Raw genomic sequence first — 23,832 nt, forward strand, 5'->3', positions numbered from 1 at the left:
AAAGGATCAGTTTAAATCAATCACAAATACCACTAAGAGAACCTTGTATGGGGTATGCCTATCATAAAACCTATCTGGATTTCAAATTCTCTGTAATAAACAAAGAATTTGTTTCTAAACTTGAATTTTGAACATATCACATCATAATGTTTAGCTATTGCTGTATTAGCATTTCCTTACCTTGAGCTGACTCTTTTTATAAAATAAGGAATCTGACATTCCCTCAAACATTCTCTGGAGAGAATCAATTACTGCCATTGAAACACATGGACCTGGAAGATTCCCATGAAGGAATGTTTGAGGAAATGTCTGATTCCCTGTTTTATACATAGAGCCCTTGGTGTTACATAATCCTTTCTTAAATTATACCTTAGTGATTTCTGTTACGGTGACATTGTGTGCATGCAGAAGCAATATGGTTATCCATATCAGATTGGTCCCACTTTAGATAAACCTGTAGAAGGGATCAGCTTGAGTCATATAATCCTATTGATATGTGATAATGTTTAAAGAACCATATTTTCTGTGCAAAGTTTGTAATTATATATAGGGGTAGTCATATATGCCTATATGATATGTGAACTTTGCTTCTTATTTTGCAGTTCTGCACAATGGTTGTGCTTCAGTGGTCCTTCTCATAAAGCAACATTAGAGGTCAGATGACTCCTTGAATATAATCTCTGTGTAACTGAACTTTTATAAGTGGTTGACAAGAGAAAAGGTGACTGCACACCACCAATACTTTCCTATTGTACCACAACTCCCCACCATTGTACTGTATCCATGGAGAAGCAGCTTTATCATCTTGGGACATCAAGTTTCTTAGGGCTACAGAACATCTTTTCCTTTGTTCCTCTCTACAGGCAGAATTAGTGATAATAGTAATTGATCACCATTGCTAGATGAGGAGTTCGAGCAGGGTCAGCGTGGCTTTCTTTTCTACAGATCCTAACAGCACTCTAAACCAGCCTTTCACAACCTTTCTTTACTTGGGGAGCCCTTGAAATAATTTTTAGCTAACCCTGCTAAGATTACTATATCCACAGCTCACACTATATTAGTGTGGTGGTTGTTGGAATGAATGCTTCTTCTGTTGCTTGCCAATGGGAAGAATGTCACCCTCACAGATTGTTGGTGTCACTTGTCATACTGACCTGTGGAGCAGAAATTGCTCATTGTTCAAGAAACCCCTACCAACCTCTGGAGAAGCCCTATAAGTCTACATTACTAAACCCGAAATCATGGTGAAAACCAGTATTGATTGATGTGTTAGGTAACATACAAGGGACCATGTTAGTTTTTGGACCTTTTCAAATGCATAAAAGTGAATATAGGGACATACTGCACAATCTACTAGGAGTCTGTTATTGTACAAAGGTTAAAATATATTTAAAGCCAATATTTTTGTATTGAATAGATTAGGGAGGGGTCAGTTTTGACTGTGTTCCCAAAGTAGGGTGTCTCTTCTAAACCCTCTTAAAATGTAAAAGGGGCTCAAAATAAGTGAGGATGTACTGTCTTCATTTACTTCAACTGCTTCTGGGAATCAGTTGGGGTACTAATATACCCCTGTATTCATTGCCTCAAAGAGGTTGTATATCCGGCTACCACCTTAAAAAAGGGGCTTTAAAATTCCACAATAAGCCCCTAACATCCCTGTTGGGGGACAGGTTGTGAGGTAGAGACCCTGTCCCTTAACATTGCCCCCTCCACCTTGGGAGAAGGCATGGGGTGCAAGGAAGGGGGTTACACACTTTTTGGTCCCAATTTTTTGGCCACCCAAGTTGTACTCCTAAATAAATGTATATATACATTTTTTAGGGTGAACTCCACACATTTTTAGGGGTTTATATGTATTTTTAATGTTCCCCTCCAAGACAAAAGAAAAAGTCCTCTTTCCATTTTAGTTTTTTTTTTAAGTATTTGTATTAGTACCAAGGCAGTGCTACTTTTTTATATTTTGCCCTGACCAGGGTTAGTTCAAACTTGAACCAAAGGTTTTATCATCTCTATTGTCAATAAATTCTGAATTTTGCTAATATCAATAGATGCCATCAGCACAAGCTTAAAGCTTGTCAACACAGGTCCTTGGAAAGAAGATCTTTCCCTTCATTTAGGAAGAGATATAAAAGGACTCATTGACAGTAGTAAAAAAATGTCAGAGTTTTTAACTGTTTTTTTTTCATTTTACAAATAAAAAATACTCTTAGAGCTCCCCTAGTCTAATATCAGCAATAAAAAAAAAATATAAAAAGTTTTATGGATGTTAATACAAAACTTAATTTAAAAAGAAAATAACATGTTTTGAACTAAAAGAAAGACATAAAGGGGAAAAAAAATCCCAGCTGAATGCGATTTTGTATAAAAACAGCAATTCTTTTACATAGACTATTGGAATCAAACAGGGACATCTTGAGTGGTAAATAGGCCAATTTTTCATTTGCATGCAAGTTGTTCCCTATGATCCAGGCTTGTTAATCAAGCATGCCGTACATAGATTGTCTGCCTTCCTGCCAAGGAGAGGAGGTTCTGTTGTATAAATTCTCACACCCAGCTAGAAATACAAAGCTTTCAGACAAGGCTGCAATTTTAGCATCGCTAATAGGCCATTTATAAGACTGTGTTACAATATGGTACCACATGAATGTGCGACTGTAGAGTAACATTCCATATCCCCTAAAAGGATTGCTTTTGCCCTATAACTGAAAAAACGCCATAAGAGAGATTTATTTCAAGTGAATTATGCACTTTGATAGTGTGCAAAGCGGCTTGACACAAAGGATTTAAAAACACCACTTTAATGGCTTTACAAATCGAGAACGCAAAAATAATATATTTGTTTGCCAGAGTTCTAAAAACCATACAATAACACAGCAGTCATTGTAGTGCTGGGTAAAGGGGAAAAAACGATCTTTTCATAAAGGCTGTTTATTTTCTTTCCAATTATGAATAAACATTATGTATAAACAAGCAGTAAACATTGTATATGTGAAAACCACAATAAATGTATTTAAACTACTTCAGTCTATTGAAACAAGCAGGAGATTGTTTTAAAATGAAATAATTAAATGTTGCCAATTAAAGTAGAACTATACTAAAATCCCACTCCATGCGGACTTCACAGGTTCCTTAAAGTGACTTTTTACCTATGTTAAAAATAGAGAAAAGAAATAAAGAAAAAGAAGTTAATCATTACACCTCTCATCACTCGTGCTGCCAATCTCCACAGTCATGAAGCAAAACACCTACATAACATTTTTCAGTATCTGCTACTTTTAGTTGGATCTAGTTGGACTACTGTTGGATCCAATATTACCCTCTCCAATTTTCTCTTTCTGCTGGTCAATACTTTACAACACGAAAATGGAGAGATATTGGCCATCAGATGCAACAACAGCACATAAAATACAACCCAAGTGTGCCTGATGCAAAAGCCATGATTGGTCTTGAATACTTGCTTCTATTTATTTCCTGAAATAGGTTAATATTATTATTTTTTTAATGGCAATGGTATTTCAGCTACAGAATGACATAACTCTCTTTTTGTATATTATCCACATATATGCTCTGCAACACAGCAGAGCATATATATGGAGAACAGATGCTGGTCTATATGTACACAGTCTGCACCTTTTCTGTGTTAAATTTATAATACACACATGGGTACATAACAGTTGAACCTGCATTCTAATGCAAATGTAAATAGTGAAATGTCAGGATAACAGCGGTTTGCTGACTGCAGACAACAGGGAAACAGAGATCATAAACAGTGTCTTCAGTCAATGAGAAACACGCCGCAGAGAAAAGAACACGCGTAAGAAGCACGGCTCTCAATAAGTGACTGATGACAGTATGTGTCCGGTGATTTACATAAGCTGTGAATGCTTTACTTTATTCTGATATTTTTTCAATAAGTATTGTTTTTATCGCTGAATTTTCATCAACCTACAAGGATAAATCAGGAAATGTAAAAAAAAAGACCTATAAATATATATGTCATCTTACAGCATACTACAGCAGTTTTTTTTAGAATGACCCACTATAAAAAATGATAATGTACTCTGGTATGGGAAGATTCCTGTAAAGATAATATCCAGTATATTATTATCTTTTTAATTATTTTACTGTTATTAACTTTTCTCCACTTGCAGACCAAGCTGTTCAGCAGGAGTGGCAGTTATAGCAGCTGAGACAAACCATATAGCACTGTGGAGGTGTTTGCAAGGTTTTTGTTCATATGGTACCAGGGCTGTTTTGCAAATGCATAGATGGTGTCCTGGCAGCCTATTCAAGGGACTGTCCAACATACTAATTTGATCCAAAAATTGTACCTGTACTGGTTTCAGAAGAGCACACCAACACACTACGGTACATTGCCTTGTGCTGCAGCAAATTGTGCTGAAAAGGGTGCGTGGGGTGCTATTCAGAATGAATGGTATTTTCTCACACTAACGTGTGCTTGTTCCAACTTTCGGAACGTGGTGTCTTTTTGCATCCTTTTACATAGTAAACTGTACTTCCTTTAGACATAGGGCCTGGTTTATTAAAGCTCTCCAAGGCTGGAAAGGATACACTTTCATAAGTGAAACTGGGTGATCCAACAAACCTGGGAATTGAATCTGGTCCAGGATTGAAACATTTGCTAACAAATGACTGTTGAGAAATCCATTTCAGGTTTGCTGTATCACTTAGCTTCACCTATGAAAGTGTATCCTCTCCAACCTTGGAAAGCTTTAATAAATCAGGCCCATAAAAGATGTAACTGCACCTTTAGTGGGGTAAAATGCATCAGAGAGGGACATCTGGAAGTGAAACATTTACCGATTTGTCTATTTGCAACCTGGATGATTTAAGGTGTAATTTCACTACATAAAAAACGGTCTTGCCACCGTGGTAAAGAAACTGGAATTTCAACAGAACTATAGATAACAAAACAAAGTTTTATAGCTTGTTAAATAGTTATGTTACATAAAAACAAAAACTCCTAGGCTATTGCTAATGACAGACTGTATCATAAGTGTATTTTTAATATTATATTTTATTAGTTCCATAATAAAGAAATTAAATACTACAAGAATTTTAAAATAACATATAGTTCCATTCTTAGTGGATGCTGGTTGGTCAAACCAATTTCCCTTCATAATTATTCCCTAGGTACACCACTAACAGGGCCCATTGTGGAAAAGACCAACTCCACATTCCTATTATGACCATTAAGATACCAAAAAAAGGAGTCATGCTTACATTTGTAAAATGATGTCATTAAACTTGGAAGACTAGGTCCAGATCAGAACCAGATAGTATTTTCCCCATCTACAGCATGATGTAACTATTTCATCTAAGCTTAAATACATGATAATGCTAAGCTGGGTAAGAGTCAGTAAACCTATAAAATGTTTTCTGCAAAATAGGTGATCCGTTGTTGTAGTGCTGGTGGTGGGGAGGTTCCTTTGTGCCTACAGGCAAGGTAATCTGTATTGTATAAAAACATAAAAAAGCTAATTCTACCTAAATGCAATACATATGTTTAAAATGCATTCAGATGTTCCCATGATCTAGACACTTCAAATTGTGCTCTACAGAAGCACTGTCTAGCAGAGGGCAGGGCAGAACTAGGATTCAATCAGGTGTGCTTCAAGCTAAATTGAAGATATACCAAAATGACCAGCTTGCTTCTTATTTTTCTTCATCCTGTTAACAGGATGCTGCTGGGAAGACACCATTGTATTACTAACAGACAAAACAGTGCTACCTGTTTGGCTTTGCTTATATCAGGATATGTAAATCTCAGGACTGGATGCACAAAAATACAAATGCATTGGCAGGCAAATAGTTCCCTTGCATCTGTTTTATCCCTGTATTTATCTGTTTACTAGGAGCTCAATTTTAACGCAATGCAAAGTACCCCAAATCATTGTACGTCCTCCTATGACATCTGAAAAGCATCTCAAATTAAAAAGTTAAAATAGTCACGGAAATCATGGCTTACAATATAGACACCTTTTATGTACAGTATTATCTGTAAACTGCAAAAAAGAAATAACTATATATATAAAAAAAAAAAAAAAAAAACAGCAACAGTATATTCTAGCTGTAAGCAATAGTTAGACCTGGCCCTGCTCTCTGGTTATATTCTATGCATGAATAATCATAACCAACGTTAATATTTTATACTGAATACAAAGCAATACAGGGAAGCTGTGTGCCGACTTGTGCCCAGGGATAAACAATCAGGCTGTAATAATAACAAGAAAGAAGATAACTGACATGGCCGGCACTGCAGGGGATTGTTCTTCTAAGAAACTAATGAATGGCAGCCTGCTGCAGGTTAGAAGGACGTCCTGCTCCAGACAGCACTGAAGATCAATGCATCAGACAGCTGCAAATGCATTAGATGACCTAATTGTCTAAAACTCCAGCAGATTCTGTGTGTTCACACAGCGCATCGATTATATACTGTGTGTTTCTTCAGCTAACACAAAAATGGAAGCGAAAAGTAAATAATACCAAGTTTGTTCTATAGCCAGGTTTACAGCTATCTGAAGTATGTAATATAAGTTAAAGGTGCTTTTTGTAAGCAGTGTCAAAGGCTACCATTGTGCATCAATCACCAGTTTGGCTGTGCACCGCATTTACTAATAGTGGTGATTATTCTCAATTTATAAATGTGGGATGTGCTGCAAGGTTTTAGTACTGTGTTATGGTATCATGAATCAACTGCAGGGTCCTTCAGGACAAAAGTTTGATGTTTTTGGATGCTGATTGCCATTTCCTTCAAAGAAGAAACACAAGCATAAACTAAATGTGATGGACAAAAATTTTAAGCAGTTGTCAATGGTTAGGATCTGTGTCAACAGATTTCTGCTTATTTTCCAAGCTGGTTGGGAAAGCAGCTCAAAGAATGTTGATTAGGATAAGATGCAGACTAAATACAAATAAATATTAGGTGGGCTGAAGGCCAAATGCACTTGTTGATCAATTCTGAATAACTTCAGATGCATCTCAAACTGATGTCCAAAGCAAGCTGCTTTGGTAACTGACACAAGCCCAAAGGACATCAACAACAACCCTGTGTCACTCTTCTATTTTAGAATTAAACATACAGCTGCACAAACACTGATTCAGGCAATAGGTAAAGCCCTATTAGTTCTAACAGCTTAGTTTCAAAGTCTTAATGACATCCTATTTCATACTAAAAGTATATGGCACTATTAAGAGAAAGCCTGCCTCAGGATATGCACTATTAATGTCACATTTGTTGTCGACTTGTTCTACTAATCTGTTTCCAATGAGATGGGCAGAGGGCAGGAGGTCCCAGATCCAAGTATGGCACAATGCATTGGCAGCTGCACTCAGTACTTGGTAGATGGCAGTTTGGTAGATGGCAGGTCAGTAGGAAGGAGGTACATTACAAAATGGTAAGTATATCAACAGAGAATCAGCAGCTGAGAGGGGGCAGAGTTCAGAAAAGAGGCATCCGAAGAGTATTGCTTCATTGACAACATTACCACAAGAAGAAACATAAACAAGGCTGGTACTGAACTTTAACTAAATTAACTTTAAAATGGTCTTCAATGAATAAGATATTATAACAGGGTCTCCAAGGAATATCAGGTTCGGTTGTTTGATGCATGCCTTTGTATTAATCTAAGTCTATATTGTAACACTATTGTAATGATCATTTCCCTGCATTTTTCAATGTCTACACAAAGGATATCTTCAATTATGTTGATTTTTACTAGTGAAAATTTCACTTAAAAGACCACATGAACAAAAGAAAGGAAGAAAACTTTGGAATGTAACAATCCCAGCAGTTACCGCAGTGTTTTCTTATAGCTTTCTTCTATGCACACATTTACCTCTCCTTTCATTCATACATCACTTATTTTTTATCTATAACTATTCTACCTATCCTTCCAAATGTTAAGCTGTTCAGTTCACATAAGAGCTGGAAAGAATGAGAGAACTCAGCCTTTTTACTAGACAGCTGCAGCACGTACCAATCTTCTATATTTACACAACCAGTACAGAACTTCAAGATTGCTAAAAGTGAAAATAATATAGCAGTTGCTAATATTGTCTCTAATAAAAAACTGAGCTTTAGGCCAATTTTTACTGTATGTTAGAAGGTAACAAATCTATCTTAGAGATGTCCTCTGTCTGTACACTTGTCACCCAGGTCTGTTTCTGAAAAGCTCCAAGATAGAATCCAGAGAACAAGGACAAATAAATGGTGTAATGCTTTCGAGGATCGAAATACTGTGCATTTATCTGCCCCCTGCTTTAAGATGTAACTTTAGCTAGGCCTTCTGATAAGTATCTTGACAATTATTGTCTAGGAGGTACTGTTGGCAATGAAATGCAGAGCAACCTAGCTCCTGTGCTTTGCCTCCACAGTTCTTGTCCCACCTACCCTTCTGACCTGGTAAAAAATACTCCCCTAGCTGCTCTCTTCACTCCTCCAATGACCTACTAATAACTTCCTCACTCATAACCTCATCACACGCACGGCTCCAAGACTTTTCTAGAGCGGCCTCAACTCTCTGGAATGGTCTTCCTCGTCTTATTCGGCTTGCTCCTACTTTCTGCTCTTTAAAAGACCACTCAAAACTCATTTGCATTTAAACTTGCCTTCCCGTCTATTTCTGTCTTTTGAAAGCGTCACTACTTCCCACCACTCCATATCTCCCCTCCTATTGTGTTTTACTTCCCCCACCTCCTAGATTGTAAGCTCTTCGGGGCAGGGTCCTCTCCTCCTGTGTCACTGTCTGTATTTGTCTGTCATTTGCAACTGCTATTGATGGACAGCACAATATGTTGGTGCTACATAAATCCTGTTTATTAATAATAATAATAATAATAATATTAATATAAAACCAGGACCCCAATATTCAGTTAATACACTACTGTAAAAAAAATATGTGGAAAGGGCAAAAAAAAGTATTGTTGATTTAAAGCCAAATGTGCTAACAAGCTGAATTCTAAATTTGAATTCGAAAGACAAAACAAAGGGCCAGGTGAGCTTTTTTATTTTTGCTTTAATCAAATGCCAAGAAATGGAGATGTCAGACATGTACCTTGCATTGCATGCCTTTGAGAAAGTAGAATTCGTTTTTAGAATAGTTAATCACAACTCGCAAAAAAAAAGGTTTCTTTTAAGTACTTGTGTGACTATTTAAGGCTGCAGCTCCCTGCTTTTTATGCTGTTTTTACAGAGCCTGTTCCTGCTTCTGAACTTGTTCCTGGCTCTTGACTCCTGACTTGGCTTCACTTTTAAATCAATCATTGGCTTTTGACCCCTGTCTTGGCTTTGAACCTCCTGCTTGAATGTAACTGAGGGTCTCAATCTGTTGCCTTTTAACACTGTAGCATCTGCCCCCTTAGAGAATGTCAAGAAAACCTGAGAGGTTGTTGTTCCTCAACCAACGTAGTGCCAATCAGGCATGCTGGCCTACATCAGCATTGGGAAGATTTTCCAACTGGTGGATTTGATCTTCTGCATAAAGCAGCATAGAAAAATTAATTCTCCAGCCCTGCCAGATAAGTGTAAATTTTAGAACTGAATGGACATAAATACACATAGTTTGGTAGCACAGCTAGTATCAGCTTCAATACATATTTCTGTGTATTTAGCTATTTGCCTGAAGTTCAGGTTTAACATTGTACAAAAAAAACTACTACAGGAAGAGACAAATTTAATTGCTGTGCTGTGAAATATGCCAGTGATTTCACAAAGTTTAATGAATATTATTGGAAAATGTTTCCAAGTGGACAAGGTCCATTTTTAGCTAGAATTTAACATTTTACTTTTTTACTGGTTTGGATTCCCTAGCCAAGCACCGTTGGTGTCTGTGGGGGACCTGATGAGCCTACAAGCATGCAGAGAATCCTGTGGAGTTCATAAATCAGCCATATGGCTGAACTGTGGCCATATACTAAAGAAAAAGTAATAAAAAAGCATCCAGTACTATATTAAAGCACTATGGGGGAAGATAGGGGATTTTTACAAAGTTACCTTTTAAATAGCCAAGTTTCTGCCTGGCCATTGGAAAACTTCCTGATCCAAAGATTTGTGGCAATCAAGTTTGGTAACTGCTGCACCAACTCATCCGCTGCTTTGTGGTTGTGGAAATATAATAAGGCACTGATTCAAATCTGGAGGCCAAGGAAAGACAATACACACATAATCTGTAGTATTTCACAGCACCACTTGCACAATAGAAACCAAGAACTAAGTGATTTCTCCACGACCTATTGTCAAAGCTGGGTCTGCTGCACTGCTGTATCCATTATGAGGGACCTGTTTTTATTACTGATTTTAAATCATGAGAATACAACAGAAGAAGCCTAAACACAGGCTACCCAAGTATTCAAGACATATTGGACATAATTTATTAAAACTCTCCAAGACTGGAGAAAATGGACTATTGTGAGTAAACTTGGGTGATCCAGCAAACCTAAAATGTGGCAAAAACAGGTCATCAGAGATTTTGTTATTATTACATCAACAGTAGCAATATAGAAATGTCCATGTTAAGGTTCTATAAATAATTCTATTTTAATTCTGGTGAAAAATATAGTTATGCAGCCAGCACAGAATCCTGCTATATGTAGAACACTGAATCCTATAATAATGCTGTATATATTTTATACCTTGTTTCAGAAAATTCTTTTCACTGCGATCCCCCAGACAGGATGACATGCTGGCAGGTTGGTTGTCATGCTGAGCTCCTTACTACAAGACACAATGGGTGCTGGTCTGCTATTAGCGCACAGACAGATTACAGGATGAATGATTGAGTCAGGGGTCAGGATGACATTTCCCTGGTGCTTTTCAGTGGCAGACCTGAAAGTCTCAGTGATAATGTGTCCACAGACAGCGTGATCATTCTAGAGCATAACATTTCAAGCTGCCTGACACTCTGAGAGGCTTGCAGGTGTAATTTTCTTATGGGAGAAAAAAAAAAAACATATACGCTGAGCAGAAATTGGATTACATAGCCAGGCAAAAGCTTATGCAACAGCACAATCGTGTGAACATGTATATGCATTTTCAGCTAATAAAGAACAGACTGATCAAAGAAACATTCCAGGGAAAAACAAAATATACTGTTGGCATTGTATAACATTGATACTTTACTAAAATGTCCTAAAAACAGAATAGCAGTTTAATTTCAAAGAAAACTAGCACAGCTCATGTAAAAAATGGAGAAGCTTTTGTTGCAATAGTCACCTTCAAGCCACCATGGCCCTAAAAGGAAATTGTTCTCTTCACCAAGATACTACTATGCCTCTAACTATATATATAGGCACTCAACCTATATAATAAGGCATAATAAACCTCATTACTTTACTGCTGCTCAGGCCAGGAAGAAGGTCTGCCCTCCACCACTACTGATGAAGACAACAAAGGACACACAAAATCCCAGACCAAGACCATCAAAATTGCACAATTTTAAACTGACATGTTGTACCACAGGGTACTTTTTAGATCTGTAGTTTCAACCCGCATGGCTACAAACACTATACACAAACACAATAGCAAACTGTACTACACTTTAACCAAATTTGCATGCAGCTGTGGTCACAGTGTACATCTTAAAGCAACAACCACAAGGCCAACAACAGCTTGTCAAGTGCCACAATCTGCTGCAGCTGCATGTACAAAATGCCATATTTCCAACCTTCATTTCAGAGGAAGGTCGGGATCACATTTGAGCCCACTGCAGCACAATGTGGGTCTGAAATGGCCCTAAGCTTCATTATATGTATTTATTATTTGCAGAAAACAAATTAATACATTGTAAAGCATTCTAAAAGCACTGTGGGATAAAAAGATCAGAGCATCACTGCTGGCTCACAGCTGGCTTTGTCTGACTGAAATGTCACACTGAGCTGTCTGCTAAGGGATGAATCAGTAGGATGGGTCATTTAGCTCTGTGCATAAATTGCAGTATGTTTGGAAAACATTTTAAAGGAGACTAAAGCTCTAACCACAAGTGAAAAAATGCAAAATAATAATAGTAAATATTTCCTAATATTTTTTTATTGTATTGTTTATTATTGGCCATGTTTAAAGAAAGAAAACAGATACAAGAAAGAACATTTTGAATCATAATTCGGATTAGGTAGAAAAAAAACATCAAAAAGGTATGTGAAAAGGCAATGAAAATTGATACAAAATGGATGCCCCAGCAGACATTATTAAGCCCTCATTTTAGAAAGCTACAATTATTTCTTTATAGATTTTCAATTCTGTCTCCTTACACATTTGATGTTTTAAATGCTGCTAATGAGAATCAGTGATTGTTAAAACCTAAAGCAGTGGTCTCCAACCTTTTCAGTCCTAAGGACCACTACATGCACAGTATTCAGACCCTGCATGATGGGGAGCCGTGTGTCAGAAATTTCCCCCATACTCACGTCATGATGCAAGAACCAGCCCGCCCACCGCCCAAAGCCTGAGATGGGAGAGTGGGCGGATTGTGTCCATATGGGGGACATGGTCCATGGCTCTGGCTGGTGCACCCCTCAGCGGGGTTTTTCTGCCAACCCTGTTGAGGGGTGCACCGGCCAGTGCCGCGGACCACCAAAGTTTTTTTGCGGGCCACCAGTTGGCGACCACTGACTTAAAGGGTGCTTTTAGTGGTAATATTAGTACAGAAATTCTTGCTGACTGTGATAATGAAAAGGTAAGTATGGGCCAAATCAAGGTTAGGATCTGGCTACGATTAGGGGTTGGAAATAAGGTGTAGAGTTTACACTCATTTTGGGTTTGGCTTTTAAGCTACATTTTTAATAAAGATTACATAATAAAGCAGACTTTTCATGAAAATAGAAGAGATGCTCTATTAGAAGTCCCCACCATTTTTAAGGTTATGTTAAGGTTTAGTCACAGGTGAGAAGCATAAGGGTTAATTTTAACGGGTTAGAACTCAACTGTTATGAGTGGCCTAAAGTGGAACTAAAACAAAAAAAATTACACTTACCTTTAATCCTGCAGGTCCCTCGATGGTGCTGGTCCTTCCAACAATTTGGTCCCGCGTCATCCTGGAATTCCTCTTTCTCCCAGCGCTGAGGAAGCACCGGGCGCTGCCATCTTCATTCTTCACTTCCATCTTCTTCCTCCATCTTCTTGGCATGTCACCTCATCTCGCACTGCACATGCACATGTGCTAGATCGGGTGATGTAGCGCGCTGTAAAGGTGAAAAAAAAGAGGGCCGATCTCACTGTACTTGCATGAGATCGGCATCACTTTCCTTTAACAGAAAAAATGCCCCTCCCGGAATGCATATTGTAGGTATCCAAGGAGGCTCTCTGTGAGGCGATCAAGACAGAAAGGGGAGGTGCTGCACTCTTTTTCTTTTTTTAAAAAAAAAGGTTGTTGCACGTATAAAAATAAAAAATGAATACAATTTCTCCTTTACATTTAAGTGTTGTCTACCCTTTTATGTAAAAAGAAAACGTTGAGCTTAGGTATGCTTTAAGTATAAGGGATTCATTTGGAGCAACCTTTTTCAACATTTTTATCACAAGGGAACCCTTGCAATAACTTTACAGTCTTAGGGAACCTTTGGGACAATTGTCACCCTTACAGATACCCTGGGCTTAGAAGCATAAAAACTGCTCAAGGAACCCTGTCAACTATTGGGAGAATTCTGGGGATCCACAGACTTCTCATTTGAGAGGTTAAGTTAAACAGTATTGTCAGTTTGAAAAAGTATAGCATGTTGGTACCAAGAGGAGCGTACATTGCCCTTCATGTGTTTGAATATTAGGCTCTTCTTATCTTCATTGTAGTTTTACCTTATTGATTTTTCTGTTGGCCAATGATGCAATCCATATCTGTCAGGGGTAAATACATTGCCAGGAGATGCCAAAGCTTTCCCTGAAGAAAAAGTCTTAATAAACAGATATAGTAGTTTGACTACATTCCTTGGTCCCTTTTGCCCAAAAGCATTCTTTAATTTTAAAAGCCAACTCATACAAGACAGTATTAAAGATAAAGATTGGAAAAACATGGAATGGTTTTCATTAAACCTAATTAAAAAAACTTTTTTTTTTAAAGTAAATTCAGCACCATGAAACCCCCTGAGCCAAAATTTTGCCTGTTCTAGTGCCCTGATTGTTCTCTGAACCCTGACTTTTTTCCCTTTTGTGGCAGATTGAATAATAATGTTGTGCCAGATGAAATAATGAAATAATCTGTTCCACTATATAAATTTAAATATTTATATATATATATTACCGATAATAATTTATTAGCATATAACATTTATAACATCATTTCTCTAGACAAAGCAATGTGTGCAAAATACGTAGAGGCACTATGTGTCATGCAGAGATAGACAGGACCACTAGGGAGCGCTACAGCTTGCGCATAGGTGGTGTGAGCCCTGAAAGGGGTCAGGGTGCAGAGTCTAAGCAGTAACCAGGTCTTTCCCCGAGTCTCTGATGGTGAGGATGTTGCGCCGCTGGGTACTGCCAGGTTGGGGTCCTTGGGCACACCGAAGTGGGCAAAACATGGTACCAAATCACAAAGCAGAAGGATAGTCGAGGAAGGCCAGGGTCGAGGCAGGCAGCAAGCAAGAGAGGATGCCAGGGATACAGGAGACAGACACCAGTGACACAGGGGCCACTACGGGCACAGGGAACACAGGAGACACTGGAAGTAACAGGAGGCACAGGTGACATATGAATATCCACAGACAGACAGGAACACTGGAACAGAAAAAGGGAAGTTGGCTGGGAACCAACAGACTGGACAACGAGGGGCTAACGCAGGAGATGGAAAGAGGAAGCACTGAATCAGGCACCAGGTGAACAGGAACTAGCTCAACAGAACCAGGGGCTCAGCACAATGGAGACACGTTGCACGAACACTACGTGCAGCGTGTGAACTGGCAGAGCTGGTCAAGAGGCTATTTTCTGATTGGCCAGCGGATTGGGAGGAATTGATAAAGCTTGGAAACAGAGGCACGGCCAGCGTCTTAACTGCCCGCATGCGCAGGAGAGAGGCGTCTACGCTTCAGTGAGGAAGAGGTAAGTGTGACACCATGATGGTTAATGTAATGTATTTTTACATGTTACAATTAAAAAAAGTTTGATAAATGTTTTTATCGTTTGTACCTAAAATCTTCCCAGAATGGTTTCTTTGTATACAAGTCTGTAATTGAATAGGTATGTGGTACAAAAAAAAAAGTACCTACACTATTTCTTTTATGCACAATTTTTTAAAACGCTTAATAACTGAAAAGTTTAAAGACAAAAAAGTAAATGTAGGTCAGGACAGAAAGTCACAAAATTCCAAATAGAGTTTAAATTTAACCACAGAACATTGTCCTAAATACCAGCATGCTGCTTATATTAGTGACAATGCAGCAGTGGTAAAGATTTTTTAGAAATCAGAAAGTCTGACAGCACAGCAATCAGAAATCCTAACAATTCAAGCACCATTTCACTTTTTTTTAATCAAATTTGTTATTGTAAAAAAAACAATAAAAATTGTAAATATCAATCTTTAGTTGTGTTGTGTTGTTATGCCTGCAGAGGCTCTTGAAATATTTTCTATGCCCATTAACAAATTTTTCAATTTTAATGTTTTTTTTCAGAGGATAGCTGTAGCAGTAAGAATAAGTGTCATGTTTTAGGCGAAAATGATTTAGCTAGAGTGAAAACTGTCAATATCTTCCTACCAGGGAAATTTGGTGTTAAAAAATCCCTTTAAGTCTTCATTTATTTCATGTTTTTTTGGGGGACATATATAAGGTAGTTTAATTGATCATGTCCATCATCACATGTCAATATTTTTTTATGACTATTTTTACTTTTTTGCTCTTTCTCCTTTCATTCTGTGAAAATACCATCAAATAATAAGTCCTATAAAAGCTATTTCTTTGGCACAACTGGTTCTAAATAAATGAAAGCAGGTTCCGTAAACCTCACTGACCATGCGCATATCCCGGAGCCCTTCAAACGCTCTACCTGGTATATTGTCAACATAACCACAAGGGTAGATATTATTATTTAATATTTATTGTGTATGTTGACAGACATTTGGTACTATCCTGCATGATGGTATTTGTTTCGGTTTCAACTTGTTTCCCTTTTGATACCCATAATTTTCACACAGACAAAATTCTATGGCAGCAGAAAAATATGACTACATTATGGACGATCTTAGACAAAGATACATCTTAGACATCGATAGAATAAAATGGAGAAAAATGCCTCAGAAAATTATATCAAGACTTTTAGATATTTGTGCAAAATCTATTACAGTTTCTATTATTTCTAATAACATTTCTTTTCCAATTGATTAGGAACAACACAAACGGTTGTGTTTTGGCAATAAAGACAAAACTCCTGCTTTGTTAGAAAGTGTATTACATGTAGAATTTCCAAGGTATTAATTTTTTTTTAATTTATTAGAACTGATTTTCTAGCCTTAAACGTTTAAAAGTGCCAAAAATATATGATTTTTCTCCTTGCAGCCATGGCAGCAGTACACATTGTTTATTCTAAAGTGTACATCCGGACAATTTGTTTTTTATAGCTTTGTATAGGGTAGGGAAAAAATAGAACGTCTATCAAGGAAGTTTATGCTAAATGCATCAATCCAGGGAGATTTCCCTTCAGTTGCTGTTATGAAAATAAAACATGAAATGACAAGAAGAAATTCATCCCCAAAACAGATCCCCCCATCAATGGACTTTTCTGCAGAAATTCCTTTGATGACATTTCTAAATCTTGGATTTCCCATCACTTTTTGTCTTAGAGAATGTTTTTAAAAATGTTTCTCCTTATGCAACAAAAACTGGACATCATTTGAAGTCTGTTAAATCCCTGCAGTGATAATTTTGCAGAACACAAAAAACAAGCAAAAAAAAAATGTGTGCAGAAAGGCAATGGATAAATGATAAGTAAAAAAGAAAATATATTTGATTTTAAATTATTAGTCTTAATAGGTAACGCTGCTTTTCTGGGTGCTTTGATTTTGTAAGGATGGTCAGGGAGAACACCAAATCTATAAATTCTTTTATGAACATATTCCATTGTACCAGGACATGCTTTTACAAGGTAGTACAGTGGATGTTACTGCGTACCTATTTTGACCTAGCCACAGAACACTTTGCTTGAGGCAATGAGCAGAATATGAATAATTATCATCGGGCGCAATGAATACCCCAACTCGTACAAACCTAATGCCATAATAAACTTTTGGTTTTTTTTTTTACAAAAATGCATCTCCTGCTATGTCCTGTAATATAAAAAAAAACAGAAACATGAATCGGTTTTTTTAGGTCTCATGAAATATCATTAATTCATCATGTTTCTTATTATTGTAATATCAAATGAGCCAGTTTGAAATTCACCCTTGTCATGCCAGGAGGGGTTCCCAAGAAGGTAGTAGAGGGGAGATCTGATTAGTTCTTGGAAGGACACGCTGTTATTTCCCAGAATAGAAGTCTCAGTGAGGAGTCTGTCTTGCTTGAGGGAAAGTAAGAACAGCATAAGAGGGGAAGTATACCCAGCTGAGTGACAGAAATACTGATTCGCACCTACCTGCTGTCTTCAATCTTTTCTTGTGAGACTGTCATTTTCTCAGTTTTTTCTGCAGATAGTTTTCCACTTGCTTTCTTCCTGCTCTGCAGTTGAAAATATTAAACATATTATAAGGGTGTAAGTATATATGCGTAAAGCATCTACTAGAAAGCACATGTGAACAAAGTGAGAAATGCCATTATTCATGATGTATAGTTAGTGTTATTTAGGTATTTTTATGAAAACTGTTTGTCTATCTATCCTACCATCTATGGCCCTGACTTATTAAAGCTCTCCACAGCTGGAGAGGATACACTTTCATCCATGAATCTGGGTGATCCAGCAAACCTGGAATGGATCTGGTCCAGGATTAAAAAACATTTGCTAACATTGGCTAACAAATAGCAAAGGACTTTTAAGAAATCCATTCCAGGTTTGCTGGATATTTATATATTTTATTTATCCTTGTCTAAAAAAATAAATCTATTTATCTATCCTGATTGATTTTACAAGTATTTTTAGGAGGGGGTGATATCTATCTATCTATCTATCTATCTATCTATCTATCTATCTATCTATCTATCTATCTATATCCAAGTATGTTTGTCATCTAATGATAAAAACTATCTATCTATGCATAACTATGATCTCTGGCTATCTCTACATATTCATATCAATGCCATCTGCTGTAATATACCATTTTAAAAATAGCTAAACATTAAATAAAAAAAGGAAAATATCTTGGCGCATTTTCACCTAAACCAGATAATCGTGAGGTTAACATTTTTAATAATAAATTACTAGTATTTAAACTTTAAAATGAAATGGGATTTATGGTTTAAATTAAAAGTACATTCTCATACTCGTTTTCAACTTTTTGTATAAACATTCACTTTTCTTTTTTAGTTTACATACCCTATGCTGGGGAAGAATCTTTTTTGCTTTGATTTTCATGTTCTTTAAATGGATTTATTATGAACATTTAGACACAGGTATACTAAATATTTCTTGTTATGATATTAGCCTTTCTTCACAGCTACTGACAAAAACATGAGATTGCAGATAAGGAATATTTCATTCTGGTAACACTCGGGAACGCATTTTTTGTTGAATTAGATCTTACACTTTTTTTTTACTAATTTTTGGGTAGTGAATCCAGAAACGACCACAGTTTTTTGCTATCGCATCCAGTTTTTACGATACAGGGTGCCCTCCATTTTTGTCAAAAAACATACAAATGTTACATACAATGAAAAAATAATGAAATAAAAACTTGAATGTAGGGTTTATTTAAATTTCTCTTGTTCATACAAAGGATTTATTGTTACTCTATGACATTTTTTTTTACAGTAAAAAATTTGCAAATTAATAGGGTAAACAGTTAAGGTAAAAATTTACGCTTATAGCTTTTCCTGGAGTGTTCAGTGTTAGGACAATTCCGCTGGATGCTCCAACAATAGTCAGCCATCATATGTACATCCCATCTACCCTGATACCGTCCTTCCATGACCTTCAATTCTTGGTGGAAACATTCACCTTGCTCATCACTGACTGCACCAAGGTTTTCCGGGAAGTTAGAAAGATGGCTATGTGGAAAATGCGCCTTCATGCTCATGTTGCAACCAAGCATTTTGTAGCTCTCCAAGACTTTTTGGACAATTTCTTTGTAATTATTTGCTTGTGTGTTTCCAAGAAAGTCCTTGACAATGGCTTTGAATGATAACCAAGCATTCTTTTCGACATTGTCCTGATGAAATGTTCATCTCTGATGAGCTGCTGAATCTGTGGACCATCAAACACACCAGCCTTTATTTTTTCAAATGACAGGCTAGGAAATGCCAAAATTAGGTACTTAAACAGTCTCCTTCAGTTGGCAAAGCGTTAACGAACTGCTTCATCAGACCCAGTTTCATGTACAGAGGCGGCAATATAATATTCTTGTTATCAACAAATGGCTTATGTAGAATGTTTGGATCACCTGGTTTTATGGCAAGTCTTGGAGGCCAATTCCTTTCTAGCCATTACCTCTATCGAGCTTTGTTTTCCCACATGCACAGATAACTGGGATACTTGGTGTATCCGCGTTGCTGACTAAGAAGGAATCATACCATTTTAAGGTCAACACAGATGACCCAATTGTGTTGGTGATATTGCAACAACTCAATGACTCTCTTTATGTCTGCATTATCTTCACAAAGAGAAACTGAATGGCCAATTGGGACTGACCCAAATATATTGCTATTGAAAAGTAGGGCACACTTTAAGCTCTGCTTTCAGCTATCGATAAATAGTCGCCATTAAGCTGAGTTACAGATTGGAATTCCCAATTCCTCCATTAAACCAGGTGTGTTATGGCAATACAGAAAGCCACCGTCATTTCTAAAGTACTGCAGAAATGCAATTTCCCTGGTTCAAAAGTACGATACCTTTGTTCTTTTTTCAAGTAAGTTTTTCTCACGCAGTCTTGATGCTAGGAGTTCTGAAGCCTTCTTCGATTGTCCCAAATCATGTGCCAAATCACTTACATCATGCTGATCAAATCCCTTACGAACAGAGTCCTCTTCAAACTCTTCATCATTGTTGTCACCTAGTTCATCACCATAATCATGTTCTTCAAGAAAGGATAGTGTAACAAAAACAGGCACTGGGATTTCATCTGAATGAGCCACTGGGCGTATAACTGATGGTAGACTAGGATAATCTATGTTACAGTTATTTTTCTTGTTATATCCTGAAGTTTTCATTATACAAAAGTAAGTCACTGAAATGATCTTCTGGCTCTCGCCAAACCATAGGTATACCAAATGGCATCTTATCATGTGTTCCCACATTTCCACATCCGTAAACCCTCAACACAATGTTTGCACACCTTATGAGGGGCCCAAGACTTATCTTGATCACCAAGTTTAATTTTGAAATATCCCAAATAGGCTTGCTCTACCAATGTGCTGATGTTCGCCCTTTGACTGAGAATGGTGAAACTGCCATAGATATAACAAAATGAATCAGGGTTGTTTAGGCACTTACAACGAGAGCAGCAGAGCCAGACATGATCTGAAAGAAAGGAAGTATGTGTGTAAGTAGAAAAATAAATTTTGCTTATTCACTACGTAGAGCAACGCACAACCTCTGACCACACTGTCTTGCATGTAAATGAATAGCTTATACAAATCCATGCTGTAGTAATCGCATTAGTATAAGCAGTAGAGAAAAAACCTGACGTGATAGAAAAAAAACTAACTGCACTTTCAGAGTGAGCATACCAAAAAATGTTCCCCAGTGTACTATAGGTGTGAAAGAGGAATTTAAAAGTGGATCCACATCGCCCCCCCCCCCCCCCGAAAAAAAGAAATGTATCTACTGATGTCTGTGTACTACTGTTAATCTGTCTATCCCTATATAGCTATCTCATGATAATCTAGCTCTTTGAATCTCTCTGCTTCTCTAAATATCTATCTCTGTATCCACCCATCTATCAATTTACTGTACATTTTTTCAATTCATAACATTATCTCTATTTCGACTTGTTCATATTTTTCTGCATCTATCTTTCATTTCCATTCTAATGCTCTTTAAATCCTCACAGTTTACAGATCTCTATCATAGCACTTCTCATCAAAGCTTGTTCTTTTTCTCAAAAATCAGACGTGTAAAGTAATCTTCCGACATCATTCTCTGATCAATTTCAGGTGGATTGATGAATGACTGAATAGGAATGACCTCTGTGCACTCCTATGAAGGGGAACACAAAGGGGTGCCTCTTGTTTGTCTTCCTTCCCCAGCCCTCACCATGTGTACAGCACTCATTAGTTCATCTGTTACTGGAAATGATCATGAAAAATTGTTTCCAGCAAAAAAACATCTGATGTCTATCAGACATCTGTATGGGGCTTATGTTTTTAGGTTGTCTGGTAGTAATGTAAATGATTTTATTTGCACTGTAAAATTAATATGAAAAAAAAACACGTTTGCTGCTTGTATTCACTTGTGTATGGGCTTTCTTTAATAAGTTTTCATCTCCTATTTTAGTGGCCACACACAAGCCAAGATTCCTAGATCTTCATTACAATTTTACTATATACAGAAAGCAAACATCTGGACCAGGGGATCAGTGGTGGTGGTTCATTGACAGGAGTAGGCTTGTAAACCAATATGCAAGAAGGACATGGCAAAGAACAGATCACATTATTAAAGTATCCCAATAACGATCCTTTATTACCATGACTTACAAATAAGAAACTCAAAGTCAAGCGACAAAACTTTAACTACAAAAGCACATAAAGCCTTGTTGCACAACACCAATAATCTGATTATATTTGTATCCCCTGTGTTCATTGCTGTGCTTCATGAACCATGATGCCTAGAAGGCATTACATAGGATTCAAAGAAGCACAAATTTGGATCAGCTTGTGATAACATGGTTATGAAACAAGTCGATATAGTCAAGGATGACAGCTTAAATCCAATGAATGCATCAAGCGTTCCATTGTTGTTCCCAGCCCATCAGGTGATGCTCGGTTTCCTTCACAGCTGTTTCTTGATGTGTATTTTCCAAAAACGTTAAACCTGTGTATGTTCGGTGAGTATATTTTTCAAGTTATTGCAACATTTCTCTGAAAATAATTTTGACGTGACTCATATTTTCAATAGCTTGCTATTTTATACAAAAGTTTGTTTTTGACCTTTTTAGTGTGCAGCCAGGATTTTTTCTGGAAATGCATTGAACACACCAAATAAAGCTGAACTTCCCTACCACTTACCTTTATAGGTGTAAAGTCCTCGATACCTCCGCAAAACAAGTCCAATAGGTCCCGCACCGCCCTGTCTTTCTTCTTCTTTCCGATGTGGACAGGACATTGGGCGCTGCCATCTTCTTTCGGAATTCTCTTCTTACGTCAATCGATCTTGCTTTGCACAGGTGTGAAATCGGGTGATTCCCCTTAATGAAAGTGTAATAAAAATGTGCCAATCTCACTACAGATACCTGAAATCAGCATTTTTTATTACATTTTAGGAAAGCCCTTTCTGCGCATATCTAGAGCAACTTGCAGCCTCCTAGAATACAATATGTATGTATTCCAGGTGGCTGCAGGTTTGCCATTCAGTCTTTACTGCCAGGCCCTCCTCCCAAAAAATTGTTTATAAAAAAGTAATAAAAAAAAACAACAATAATATTAAAAGGTTACCTAAGGGTTTGCATGCCCACAGAACCCCACAGTATAAGCAAACAAAACCCTATTAACACAGGCCACTAAAGAAATTCAAGCCTGGACAACTCTACCCCTAAGTTTCGCACTATAAATGATATGTCAGGTATTTTCCATTAAATACAACTAACAATATCACATGTTTTGGAGAAACATAATTTACAACAGTCACAGTTGTAGCAGGTAAAGATTCATGCTATTCCTGACAAATAAAACAAATGCATATAAACAATAAGACCACCTTTCAATGACCAGCCTTACCATGAATACTGAAGTCTAGTGTTATGTGAATTGATAGCTACTCATTACAAGATTTATTAGGAGATAAGTGCAATGTAGTCTGGAGTTCAATAATTGTCACATACTTTCCTGACAATAACCCCTTCTCTGTGCAATAAATCATACATATTAGGCATCATCAAAGTGCGTAGGGAAGAAATCCCCTGGGAAAAGGAGCATATTAAGATAAAATGAGGGGTGGTCAGCAGGTTCATTGCTGAATGCAATGTGCAGTCCAGGATATTAGAAATATTATGTTTACTACAACTTTCTTTTCTCTATAGGAAATGGTGTGTACCCTAGAAAAAGTTACTTGTATCGTATATTGCAGTGAAACTGATTTCTAGTTAATGAAGTACAATGCTTTATCTACATCAAAAAACAGAAATGTATTTTTACTACACATAATGTAGGCAAAAAACAGTTATAGGGGAATTGCTGTCTTCAGGAACAAATAAATGGCTTGCTTTAATTGAAAAGTATTATGTGATTGGTTGCTTAGAGTAACATGCTCCCATTTAGCAGTCTGGTGAATGCTAGTTAAATCAGAACTGAACACATTAGTGAGTAGTGAGCTTCTGCCGTATCAGCAAGTATGAAAAATATATTTGCATATTATAGCACAGACTTACCTCTTTGCATGTGTTCTGCAGCGATGACAAGTCCAGGATCCTGCCAGTCACCGTCGGTCCATGTTGTCCTCTTCGGCCCTTGCATGGCCACTAATGATACAACTACTGTGTGTGTGCCCAAGTGACACTGCCCCCAACTGCAAGCTCTACATTACATTGCCCATATAGA

The 23,832-nt window shown here is 37.2% G+C and overlaps 1 protein-coding gene across 2 annotated transcripts in view; it reads right to left on the minus strand.

Moving 5' to 3' along the window:
- Nucleotides 1-23,832, minus strand: part of MORN1 (MORN repeat containing 1) — a 182,908-nt gene that overhangs the window by 51,556 nt on the left and 107,520 nt on the right. For both annotated transcript variants that reach the window (XM_072425997.1, XM_072425996.1), the window contains exon 12: nucleotides 17,567-17,649. In XM_072425997.1, coding sequence (XP_072282098.1) covers nucleotides 17,567-17,649 — 83 coding nt within the window. The remainder of the gene's footprint in view (nucleotides 1-17,566; nucleotides 17,650-23,832) is intronic.

The sequence above is a fragment of the Pyxicephalus adspersus genome, chromosome 11 (genome assembly GCF_032062135.1).
Source record: "Pyxicephalus adspersus chromosome 11, UCB_Pads_2.0, whole genome shotgun sequence".
Classification (NCBI taxonomy): domain Eukaryota; kingdom Metazoa; phylum Chordata; class Amphibia; order Anura; family Pyxicephalidae; genus Pyxicephalus; species Pyxicephalus adspersus.